Raw genomic sequence first — 13,098 nt, forward strand, 5'->3', positions numbered from 1 at the left:
GCTCTCTCAGCCTTTCCTCATAGGAGAGATGCTGCAGCCCTTTAATTATCTTTGTGGCCTCCTTTGGATTTGTATTTTTGGTACATTTTTTATCTTTAACGGTAAAATTCCATATTATTCTTGAATAGGATGTCCTTCCTCCGGGGCCTTCAGACACCTCTACAGCAAACGTAGATCACACTTCCAAGGGAAGAGAAATTATAAGCAAAGTCAAGCTACAATTACAGTATGTATTGCATTTGCTGTCAGCAGCCAATCTAACAAATGAACCTTTTAAAATGTTATTATTGATCTTTTCTACCCTCTGACCCTACTTTTGTCTTCTTTCCTGAGAAGGGCTGCAAGTAATTCCCTGGGACACTTAAATGCAATCCTCTGACTAGAGCTGTTTCATATGTGTTAGATCCAACCTTCAGGATGAAGGAAACTGGAAAAAAAAAAGGTCTGTTTCTTTACCATATTCAGCTGTTCATTAGGTGGTGGAGCAGAAATCTGTGATAAGAATCAGAAGGCAAAGCCAAACTGTTAAGTACTGTAATCCTGATGATGGAAGAAAAAAAAGAAAACCAGCTGGGATGTTTCAGTCTTTGTTTCTTTAATTAAGTCTAGACTATATTTATTGTGCAGCTCGGGAATATCTGGAAATATTTACCAAATTGCATTCAGACTATGGTGTCAATAATCAAGTTAAAAGAATAAGAGCAGAATGGATTTAGGAAAGAAAAGAAATATCTGATTGGCAGATCCATGTTGTTTAACAGGACAGCACTAAACTTCAAAGACAGAAAAGTTGTTTCTTCCTAGTTTGCAAAACTTATTCTCACCAGCACTTGTGGTTGCCGTGAAACAAGAATTTTACATCCCAAACTCCAGAGAAGTGATGGGGATGAGGAGATTTTATTTCTTGCCCTCTTGGCCTCATTTAAAAGCTAGATTACCGAGTTTAGCCTTCAAAAGTATTTCTTCAGCAAATCTCAAATAGTGGAGGGAAAAAGCAACCACAAAGTCTTATGATCTGTGGCCTGAGGTGGATTGTACGCGATTTCAGTTTATTCCTACATGTTTTCTTTTAAAGTCTGTCATTAATAAAAAACCTAAAGCTTCAAACCTATAACGACTTGTGAATGTGTCTCACTTCAGGTCAGAGGAGCATTTCAGATGAGTATCCACAGCCCAACAGTGGCAGGATCCGAGCTTTCTGTTGGTACTTGCTGTAACAACAAAGAAATAGCAATGGGCAAAGAGCAAGCCAAAAAAACCTGTGGAGGCGTGGAATTACACCCAGTGTTCATCAGATATGCAGAGATCACTCTCCTCTCTGCTTGTTCATTGACTGCAGCACTTAAAACAACAGTTTTGGATGAGCATTTCCATAGATAGGACCTGGCATCAACACTGACAGTGACATTTACTGCTGTTTTCAAGAGAAAGCTTTAAGCGCAGGTAAGTGACTGGATGCTCTGGATTCATACCAGAGGAGCATGTTTTGACTGTTATTTAACTAGCCTGTAAATGAGCTCTTTAATTAACAGGTAGACCAAGTAATTTAGAATATACAATTATATTCTGAATACAGACATAAAAACTGCTCTCTTCGATGGCTTCTTTCTTTTTTTTTTTTTTATTTTAATTCAGGGATACTTTTTTAGTTGATCAGCCAAAAATTTTAAAGTCTGAAGTGAGATCAAAATATAACCAAATTATAGCAAAGAGATATATCATAAAAATGTAGTAAAAGCTGTGACAAACCAAAAGACAGCAATGTACTCTGAAGAAATAATGACCAAAAAAAGACAGATATATTGATTTTTCTGAATTTTGGTGCTTGTTTTACAATCTATCACTGATTCACTCTGATAACATTCCCCAGAAGGCAGCAAATTCTACCTTTACTGTCACATCTTGCAAGATAGAGATATTCAAGCCAGTGTTTTTTGGCTATTAGAATATGCATTTCCTTTACTTCTTTAAGTCCTAATGAGTGGCCAGATTCCAAACCACTGAGCTGGGTACACTGAAAATGTAACTACCTGCAGATGTTGTCATTTAGGCATTTATTTAGGTGCACATTAGGTATTCCTAAAAATGTAATAAAAGAAAATTTCACTTATTGACTGGCTAATTTCAGTGACTATAACCAGCTCAAGGTGTTCCCAGGGCCATGGTGAGGATCTTGTTGCAGCCCTAAAGAATTCCAGATGTGCTGGGGCAGAGGAGGAGCATGGTGGGGGTTTGATACCAGGCACAGAGGAGGGTATTCATTAGGAGGGAAAGAGCCCTGGATTTTGGCCTTAGTTTTTGGAATTGCATTTTAATTGATAGTTGTTGAAGGTAAAATGCAGAAGAGGAGCAGAGCCTGGTGTCCAGGCTTGGAAACTTGGCTGCTGGGTGATGTCCCTGGCTGAGGTGGACACCTCTGGGTGTCTCCTGAGGAGGTGGTGATGCACCACAGAGTAGATTATCAGTGATTATCGCAGTGAGGGGAGCTCCACCCTGCTGAACTTCAGAAAGGACTTCCCAGAACAGTGGGAGATGGAGAAAGAAACCCAGGTGCTACTGAACACGCAATCCCCAGTCGCAGAAACGCTCCTCAGCGACCTCCTCCATGAGTGCATCCCTCATCCAGGCAGGCTGGTGGAACCTGTTAGACAGCACACCCTCCCTGCTTGCTTACAGCTCTTCCCAAGCTTTGTTTATGTGCTGGATTTGGGAGGTTTAAAGCCCCGGTGTGTGGGGATGGCTGTGGTGGCCAGGAGGGACACACTGCTCCACTCCCAGGAGCACACTGCCTCCCCTGCCTAATTAGAGAGGGTGTTCAGGGAGACAAAGATCTTGTCAGCCTGTTTACAAAGTGCTCCACAAACCATATCAGGAGGTCTAGCAGGAGTTATTCCTTCTCCCTCCAAGCCCTGGGTGACAGGGATATTAATAGCAGTGCAATACCACGTTTAAAGTGTCTGCTCAGCACGTAGAGGGAAATTCAGATGAGGGACCTCAAGGAATTCCCATGACAGGGACAGCTGTGATATATTCTGTTTCCCAAGAGGCAGGAGAGAGATGGGTGGCTCTCGTGTTCTCCTTGTCACCACTGTTAATACTTCCATCCAACCCATCTCACTGTGACAAAGTGACACCCTTTTGGTCCTGTGGGATATCATCCTTTTATGCTCTTACAAAGTGCTCATGTTTGTGTTCAGTCCTGTGGCAGGACATGGAGAAAGGATAACTACACCTCGTCACAAGCTGTGAGTCCAGGATGGCATGGATGGTACACCAGAAATTTTGCTTTACTCAAATAATCCAAATCAAACTATTTTAATTTCCAGAATGAAGCCAAAAATCAGTGCTATAAATTCCATGGCATCAACATGAAGATAAAAGAAGAGATGCAGCAGGAAGATAAAGAGATTAGAGGATCAGAATTATTACAAATATTGCCAGTAGCAGTGCCTGTTCCCAAGGCTCCCTGCCATTTCCCAACGGTAAGATCCAGGTTTTCAGGTTGGGTAGTGTTTCTTTTTTCCCTATTTGTGCTGGAAAGCTCTGAGCTATTTTTCACTTCAGGCTCCAAGATATTTAGGCTGAAAGGTTCAGCCATTTCTACAAACGACGTTGCAGAAAACCAAAGTTGTTTGGTTGAGAAAAGAGAAAAGAGAAAAGCTGAGGTTGTTTAAGTTTTGCCACACTGGCCAAGAGTGTGTTCTTTGATCCACTTGTGAAAATCCAAATTTGCCTAGTTATGAGTCTCTGAAAAACTGTTGTTTACAAATAATCAGTAAGTCTTCGCTGGAGTCTGGCAGCTCCAAGGGTGGAAGCATCCTGTAAAAAGCCAGTGATTATCAGAACTAAGGTAGAGGTGCATGTTCTTCACATGACCAGTAAAAAGTTTGATGCTGAATTCAGTGGTCCAATCCTGTACTCTTTGTGACCTGAGACACATGATGTCAACAGCTATTGGAGCCTCGTGAGGGTTCGTGTGGTTCCTGAGGGTCTAATGTGGCATCTGCTGCTGAGGGAAATGTGCACTCAGTCCAGTGCAGGGCATTGAGGATGCAAAATGATATTGAAATTGAAAATAAGTTAAAAAAGATAAGGAGGAGGCATTTGATGCTAGTTTTGGAAACATTTTTCAGATTATCCTAAAATTATAGAAAAAGTACAAGTAACATGGTGTTTTGATTTGAGCAATAATCTCACTAGCAGTACCTTTCTGTTCATATTTGCTCTTTCCATTGCCTGTGTGTAGCTAAAATACAAAATAAGAAGAACCATGAAGGGATCAAAAATGGGAATTAGAAATTTGTATCCTTTGTTTCACAGCAAGGGCATGTCCTTTCACCCATAAGCATGAAAAAGTGCTTAGTAATCCATATGGTCTTGATTCGGGAGAGAATCATGGGTATCCAAAGAATTCCAGAATATCCAGCATGTTTCCAATGGAGTTTGCTTCTTGTGGACAGTTTGCTTGGGTTACTGCCTGGTGAACCATGAACCTTTGGAATAATCTCCCCAGGCAAGTGGTGGATTCCCCATGTTGGATGCTGGGCCGCCTCGTCTAGACTGTGCTTTTGCCATGAAAGGTTGTACCAGATGATCCTTGAGGTCCCTTCCAACCTGGCATCCTATAATTCTGTGATAATGGAGTTCCCCCTGAACTGTGCTGCTAAAAGAGGTTATCCCAAATATCATATGGGCAGAGGAGACATGCTGAAGTAAGGAAAGCTCACCAGCAACCAGGGTGAGGTGGTGAGCCTGTGGAACCACAATTTCTGGAAAAGGCTCCAGCACACTTTCCTGCTGTGTGGGAAAGCACAGCCAAAACCTTGGTAATGTTCAAATGTGGTACAGCAAGAACAGGATGAACACTCTGACGTCTGCTGGGGCTGGTGAACTATTAACACCTGAACAGGCTGTTTCTCTCTCAGGTAATTATGTGATTATATAAAGGTCATGACTTATAAATTGTCATGGACTGCTGGACTGGTTTAAAAACTGGTAAAAAAGCCACCATGCCATCTGCTTTTATGGTCATAATAATCTGAAACTGTTGGACTGCAGCTTTCCTGCACTGTCTAGTCATCACTTCTACACTTGGATAAATTGTGTCTATTGTTTTTTTCCTGTATCATGAACTTCTGTTGTAGCACCAATCTCCCACAGTGGTTTTTTTCAGGAGAAACAAGATGTTCTGAGATGCTCTCGTGCCCAGACCCTGAATAACTAATAGGAAAGAAAATGCTGTAATACCAGAAAGCTATACAGGGAGAGATTTCTGGCTTTGTATCTCAGTTTCTTTCTCTGAGGATTTCAGGAGCAGCAAACCAAGATCCTCATGCCCTTCTATCAGCTTTCAACTCCTAACCCACCCCTTCCTCTGGCTGTCTCTTCCTCATGGCAGGGATGCCTCTGCCTCTCCCCATGTTTAGCACTTTCTTAAAAATTTCAGCCCTGCAATGTTGATAGTTCGAAGCTTAGAGTTTGTTTTCTTCCTGACATCATCACTGGTATATTTAGTACAAAATTTCATATAAATTAGAGAGCACAGCAGTTATCCTGTGTTCAGCTCTGCTGCTCACATCAGGCCCCTTCAGCTGAGCTGTGCAGCTGGGCACAATGCTCACTTTGAAATCCCACACCACACACGTGATGGCTTTCATTAAAAATATTATCTGGTGCTGATGGGGCCATGGAAAGAAATCCCTCATAGGCAAACTCACAGACCCGGCTGGGGAGGGAGGAGCCCAAGGCATTTTTTCCATTTTCATTACTGGTTGTAATCTATAGGGGAATGACTGATTAAGTGGGCAGATGTTGCTCTGAGTATGAGATAAAACTTGGATTTTAGAAACTTATAGATCCTAGCATGTGATACATGGGCACATATAAGGAGTACAGATCTAACAACAGGGTTATACAAATTCACTCCCAACCAGGAATTAGTGAAATATGTTCAAGGAACCATTATTTCTGACGTATAACACAATTTGGCATCTGCATACAAGAAAGCAAGGCTTAGAGAAGTGGTTTCCAGACACATTCATCAATTACTACTTGAAATATTCCACACTAAATCAAAGAATGGGAGTTGCTACCCTTGGCTTAATCCTGAAGTGTCAGTGTGCAATATGTAACTCCCAAGAGTGAGCAAAGATCAAACTTATTGGGAAAGCAACATTTGTAGCCAAAACTAACACAAAGATGTAACTTGGAGAGGAAACATTTAAAGGCATAATGAGAGGATTGGGAAACTAAACATGAAAATCAACAAGGGGAAATGAAGCCCTCAGACTTGGCCTGTGTGCTGATGACCACAATCTAATTAAGGCAAAGGGGTCAGATGAGAAAGTAAAACAAAGCACATGAATTGGGAGATACAGGAGGAGGATTGTAGCAAACCAAAACTTCCATTTTCATGCAAACTTTCATTTTCTCTATTTTTAATCTGGATTTCTACCAAAGGATTAAGTTTAGTCTTTGCTTTGAGGTTACACATGAGAGCCACAAAGAGTTTCTCAGTTCCTTTCTTGGTGAGGGACTGGGTGTTGCTCCATCTTTACAAGGGTTACTGGATGTACAGTTTGCACATGACCAGTTGGTGAAGGGCTACAGACTGAGACAGAGGATCAGGCAGAAAGGATGAGACTGCCAAAATTTCTTATAACTATCTTATAGCTTCTTGGAGTGTTTTTTGTATTGCTCGCAGGCTTGAAGATTAGTGTTATAGAAGTGCCACTTTCAAGGAGATTTTCCAAAGGTCCAACCACGTGTTTTCAATGTATGGTGCCCCTGATTTGCTGGGAGAGCACAGGGATGTGGCACAGAGTGAAGCAAGAACAACATCCTGAGGGTACCACAAAACAGACCTCTGTATTCATGTGGATCTGTATATTCAGTTAGATCACTTTTCAAAATATAAATTAAATATTTATCTGCAAAGCAACTTTAGAAGATATATCAATAATGTCCTGATCCAGAGGGAGATACACCATTAATAAACCATGTTGAGTCATACACTACAGAAATAGTGCTTTTCTCTGGGGCCATCACATGCACCAGCTATGCTGGAAACATCTCACTTGTTCTGTTTCTCAGCGTTGCCATATCCTGACCTGCTTGGCATCTCTGTGTGCTGCTGTCAAAGCAAGTTTACTCCCACCATGGTGCTGGGATTTATATCTGACATATGTTCCTCCTCTTCTCATACTCCAGCACTTAAACTCCAGGTTCAGTCTTTCCATGCTCTGTAAAAGAAAAGGGATGTATTTCTAGCGTGGCCACATTTTTGCAAATCAGAGGCTGCATTATTGATGCCTGACGGCTGTTTGCAGAGCAGAGCCTTCACCTCTTCATCTTACGGATCCTTTCCCTCTCCAGCCTCCGACATGTACACTGCACTTTTGGGGATGCTACAACCCAAGCAAGGGTGATCCTCCTCTTTTCCAAGGTTTATTCCGAAGCAAAACAACGGGATGAGGGGAAATGGCCTCAAGCTGCGCCAGGGGAGGTTTAGGTTAGATTTTAGGAAAAAATTATTCATGGAAAGGGTTGTTAAGCCCTGGCATAGGCTGCTCAGGGCAGTGGTGGAGTCACCATTCCTGGAAGAGTTAAAAAAACATGTGGATGTGGCACTCGAGAACATGGTTTAGTGGTGAACTGGGTTGATGGTTGGACTTGATGATCCTGAAGGTCTTTTCCAACCTAAACAACTCCATGATTCTATGATAAGAGGAGACAGATTTAATCCACAGCTGTGTCAGCTCAGCATGTGAAAGACCAGCCTGGTTTGAGAAGGTGATAAACACTGTGTTGTCTAAATTGGCAGCTTTGACTCATGTCCTATGACTCCAAAGATCGTAGAATCTGAATTTTGGGGTCTTTTTTTAGACACTCTCTTTTCCCCATGGCACTTTGAAGGGAGCTTTTTCCTCTCTTTCATTAAATATTTTGACATGTGAAAGTGAGCGTGTGTACAACCCATTTAGAAACAGCCCCAGTGGTGGTTGTAACTCTGCATCGGGTCTGCTTCCCACATCACGGAGCAGCTCCTCTGTGCAGCAGGGTGGAAGGAAGGGTTGTTCCTGCTGTTGTGCTGGAAGCTGGTTTGCTCCTCTGGGAAGGCACAAAGCATATGGGAACTCCAGGAGGAGTCCAGGTTTGCCTTGAGGGCTGTAGAGTAAATGAGTTCAGGTTGTACATGAAAATGTTAAACCTGTTCAGTCAGTTCCCTTGCCATGAGCAGGATCCTGGGGCTTAGGAACCAGAAGGACAATTGCCTCATTCATTTCCTGAGGTTAGTTTGTTAAAAAAACCCGGAGACTATTTGTAGCATTAACCTTGGGATTTCATGATGGGGTGCAGGAATGGGATGACTTGGAAATCCTTGGAGCTGCTAATGCAACTGGCTACTGACTGAGCTCCAGCTGTGACCTTGATGTGATAATTATGTAACAGAGTTTACAGATATGAAGTTCTTTTTTCAAACATGCAGCTATAATTAGAAATATAATACAATTTTTAAAAAGTGTAGTTTAACCAAGATGTTGAAAAACCACTCGGCTTTTCACTATAATTTAAAACCTTTGTGTCCTGTACTAGTGAATCTAATAAAATAACATAAAATGTAATACGAAAATGACTAGTGCTAAGAGTGAATTTGGCTCAGCTTTGCTTCTCTCTCTCTCTCTTGGACCCAGGGAAAATATTCCAACAGAACTCCAAAAGCTTCAGCACAATGGAATGAAAAATCCTTTTCTTTAAGGCAGCAAATGCTGCTTAAACTTTGGAAATATGAGATACCAATTAGGCAGCTTTGAGAGGCATCATTTTGGTTTGGATTGTTTTGGCTAAACCAGAAATCCTCCTCAGAAATACTGAATAAAAATATACTATATTAGACCCATAAATCACCTAAATGAACAAAAGCCAAGGATAAACTGGTACAGCTTTCGCATAGTGAGAATTATATTTAATTCACTGAAATCAAATTAAAGAGAGTTTTGCTGATGTCCCTGGGAGATGCCAGTGGATACTCCCTGTCCTGCAGGAGAAGAGTTTCAGGTCTGACCCAGCTCCCATCCTTGACAAAGTGGGATGGGGAATCACTGCTGTCACCAATTGCTGGGAGAAGTCAAAAAATCAACCATTAAAGCAGATAGAAACCACATTTCAAGCAAATAGGAGATGATTATAGTAAATAATATGTTGTGTTAATGCCTGAATGAATTGTTAACTCATGGAATTTACTGCTACAGGACATGAGTGGCTCCAGTAGGAGTGAAGTGGGTATTGAATCCGTCAGAATCTTTGGGTCAGATTTATTTTGAAATGACATACACCCTGCAGGGTTATGACATAAAATAGAGTTAATTACTGAAGAGTAAATCCAGAGGCTGTGTATTTTGCACGTGTCTAGTATTTGGCTTCTTGGACTTGTTGATTGCTGTGCAGGAACCACTTCCAGGTGCCACATAATGGGAATTAGGCTTTTTTATTCCTCATATATCTTTCCTAATACAACCCAATGTGCACACAATGCTTCTGTTCTTAACAGTGAGGAGAGAAGGTGTAAGGAAGACAAGGCTGCCCAGAGAAGTGATGGAATTTCATCCCTGGAAGTGTTCAAAAGGCGTGTGGATGTGGCACATGGGGACGTGGTTTAGTGGTGATTACAGTGGTGCTGGGTTAATGGTCGCACTCGATTCTATGATTTTAAGATGCTGCTACATGCCACTGGATGCAGGGATTGTCATCTGCTTGCCCGCATGGAGCTTCCAGGGCTGACAGGGTTATGAGCAGAGGTTTGGAATGGGGTTTCTCTGCATCATCCCCAGCATGTCTTTTGACAAGGGCATGAAGTGACAGAACGAGGGGGCACGGCTTCCCACTGCCACAGGGCAGGCTCAGGTGGGATACTGGGAAGAAATCCTTCCCTATGAGGGTGGGGAGGCCCTGGCACAGGTTGCCCAGAGAAGCTGTGGCTGCCCCATCCCTGGAAGTGTCTAAGGCCAGTTGGACAGGGCTTGGAGCAACCTGGGCTAGCGGAAGGTGTCCCTGCCTGTGGCGGGGGATGGAACAAGATGAGCTTTAAAGAAGTCCTTTCCAACCCAAACTATTCTGTGATTCTTTGATTGTCCTACTCCAAAGGGGATGTTTCTTCAGGGGTCTCAGCTTGTTATCTCCTCTGTGCTGCCCTTCCCTGTATGGACATCTCTGTGTGTGCCATTGGGTGGGTTCAGCTTTGCCAGTTCCTTTCATTTATGTATTTATTGTCCATGTCTGTTGCATGACAAACATTTCCTCAAGGCTCGTTGCTTGACACGAGGCCGAGCTGCGTGGGGCCACCTGGGGATGGATGGCTTTGTGCTCCGGGTTGTGAGAGACAGGGACATTGAGCACCGGTTTAAGATAAAATAAAAATTAATTACAATTTTAAAAAGGGGTAAAAAAAGTTTTTAGAAAAGTAAAAAAAAAACCCAAACCAAAACCAACCCCAACCCCAAAAAAACAACAACAAAAAACCAACAACAAAAACAGTTTAAAGAAAGGAAAAGAAAGAAGGCGGAGCACTGCCTTTGCGGAACACTCTCCCGGCCGATCCAACACGCACCGGTCCGTGTCCCCAGCCCGTGTCCGGGGGGCACCGCGGCCTCCGGGGCGGGGCTGGCGCGGGGGGCCCGGCCCGGCCCCCGCCCGCAGCGCGGCGGCCCCAGACACCTCCTCCTTCCCTCCCTCCCTCCTTCCCTCCTTCCCTCCCTCTGCCCGCGGCGCCTCCGCTCCGGCCCCGCCGCTCCCGCTCCTCCTCCGCACCGCACTTTGCGTCTCTCCTCGGCCGCCGCCGCCGCTCGCAGCCGGGCCGTGTGTGCGGGGCCGTGTCCGCGGAGCGCGGTGTGTGCGGGGCCGTGTGTGCGGGGTCCGCCCGCCAGCCGTGCCCTGCATGGCCGCCCCGCAGCGCTGAGCCGGGGAAGGCGGTGCCGGCGGCGTTCCCGCGGCGCTCCCGCGGCTCTCCCGCAGCATGGCGCGGGGCGGCGGGCGGCTGCAGCCCCGGGCCGCCGCTGCTGCCCCGGGCCGGGGGGGCCGGGGGCCGCTCGGCCTCCTGTGCCTGGCGCTGCTGGGCGCGCTGGGCGCCGCCGAGGCGGAGTTCTCCATCCTGGACGAGGCGCAAGTCCTGGCCAGCCAGATGAGGAAACTCGCCACCGAGGAGCTGAGGGTCGTCACCATGCAGGTATGGCCCGACCCGGCAGGCGGCTCGCCCGGTTTTCCCCCCTTCCTTCCCCTCCCTCCCTCCCTCCTGCACACGCTCTTCCCTATTCCTGCCTTGCCGTTTCTCTCTCCATTCCTTTCTTTCTTTTCTCCCCCCCCCCACTCCGCCAGTTCTTTTCTTCTTCGCAAACTTTCCCTCCCCCCTGCGCGGGCTGCTCCTTTCCCCCTGGCCCTGCTCCCCCCCGAGCCCGGCTTTCCCAGCCCTGGCTTCCCTGAGCCCGGCTTCCGTCAGCCCGGCTTCCCTCGGCCCCGTCTCCTCCCAGCCCGGCTTCCCCGAGCCCGGCTTCCCCCAACCCTGCTCCTGCGGCTCCCACAGCCCGGCTTCCCGGCCCGCAGAGCCGCCCGGCCGAAGGGGAGCGGGGCTGGAGCGACAGGCTCCTGTGTTATTTGCAGTTTACACAACAGAAACGGCAAAAATCGCCCCCCGCAGCCCCGGAGGAGTCCGAGCCCGGCTTGGGGCTGAGCCGCCTCCCGGCCGAGCATCCCGCGGGCAGCTTTAGGGAGCCGTGTCCTGCCCGAGAGCTCTGAGCTTCCCGGCCCAAGAGTACGCCCGATAAGTTTATTTAGATGCTGAATTCGCGCCTGAGGTTGGGGGAATGCGGTGTCGAGGAGCTTTTTGTTGTTTCTGGGGTGTTCTGTGAGGGGCTGGTGGGACTTGCAGGGAGTGCTGGTACCTGCGGTACAGCAGCGGCTGCCCATCCTCTCCGAGGGGGGAAAAGTGAAATCGGATCCCAGGCAGCTTTCAGGGGAAGGTATGGTCAGTAGCAAATGCAGTTTTAAAAGCCTCCCAAATTGAAAAGGAGACACTTTCATAGGATCAGCGGGGGTCTCTACCCAAATGGCCTTTTATCTTCTCTAAACTGGCTGCATTCTCTCACCTCTGGACCATCATTGTGCTGGGCGGCCTCCTAGGGCTCGTTTTGTCCTGGGAAACACTGAGCTGTCTCTTGTCCTTGATGCTAAGAAGACAGGGATTTAAATGACTTCACTTAACAAGGTACATTATTGATGTACTGAATTCAAGGAAGTCACTTTTTTCCCCCCTCTGCCGTGCATATACATGTATGTATTTCCTCTCAAAAGATATAAGCATAATCCTTTGCTTTGGTGGAGTCTCTGTTAATGCAAATCAAGTCAGTATAATTGCATTGCTAAATCTGTTTCTGGTGTTAAAAAAAAATCTAACATGATCATCTCAGCACATATTGTCTTTAAAAAAGCCACTTGTAAAAATATACCTTGTTACTGTGCTTTGATACACAAGCTGACTTTAGGATGAGCCAGGTTTTCTTTCCTAGAATTGTACCAGTGATCCAAGTTTGGGAACAATCTGGATGCCAGTGCACGGGGATGCAAATAATGTTAAAAGTGTGTTTACCATTAGCTGGATATTTAGGGCCCCAAAGAAATTTCATGTGGTGAAACTGGTAGTTAAACCCCTTTTCATACTGAGCTCTATTTTTATATGCTTCATATTTTGGCTGTCTGAACTCCCATCACGCTAATGCACAGCCTGTCCTTTGCTCCCCCCTGGAACATTATTACAGCTGTTTAAGATTAAAAACCAGTGGGAACAAATCTCCCCTGATTTTAGAAGCTTCTTTGCTGACCTCCTACAGTAGAACAAAAAATGTTATGATACGTGTCACTGCAGCCCTTAAAAGCACTGGATTTTAAGGCAGAAATTTCCTAAGCCTGCCCAGCAGGGCTAGGTGTAGCTAGCACAGAATTCCCCTTTTTCCCACATGTTCAGGGCTGTTGGTGAGCAGTGGTGCCCTGGGGGGCACCTGGTGCCGGGTGGTGGGTTACCTGTGCTGCTGGCACAGTGGGGATGCTCAG

The 13,098-nt window shown here is 45.5% G+C and overlaps 1 protein-coding gene across 3 annotated transcripts in view; it reads left to right on the forward strand.

Moving 5' to 3' along the window:
- The first annotated feature begins 11,011 nt into the window (after positions 1 to 11,011).
- The window catches only part of CACHD1 (cache domain containing 1), a 92,756-nt gene continuing 90,669 nt past the window's right edge, over positions 11,012 to 13,098 (forward strand). For 2 of the 3 annotated variants that reach the window (XM_017805466.1, XM_017805467.1), the window contains exon 1: positions 11,109 to 11,221. In XM_017805466.1, coding sequence (XP_017660955.1) covers positions 11,177 to 11,221 — 45 coding nt within the window. In that variant the 5' untranslated portion in view covers positions 11,109 to 11,176. Of the gene's footprint in view, positions 11,222 to 13,098 lie in introns of all 3 variants that reach the window. The other variant, XM_017805465.1, reaches the window with a different exon arrangement.

Source organism: Lepidothrix coronata, unplaced genomic scaffold (genome assembly GCF_001604755.1).
Source record: "Lepidothrix coronata isolate B3197 unplaced genomic scaffold, Lepidothrix_coronata-1.0 Scaffold12, whole genome shotgun sequence".
Taxonomy (NCBI): domain Eukaryota; kingdom Metazoa; phylum Chordata; class Aves; order Passeriformes; family Pipridae; genus Lepidothrix; species Lepidothrix coronata.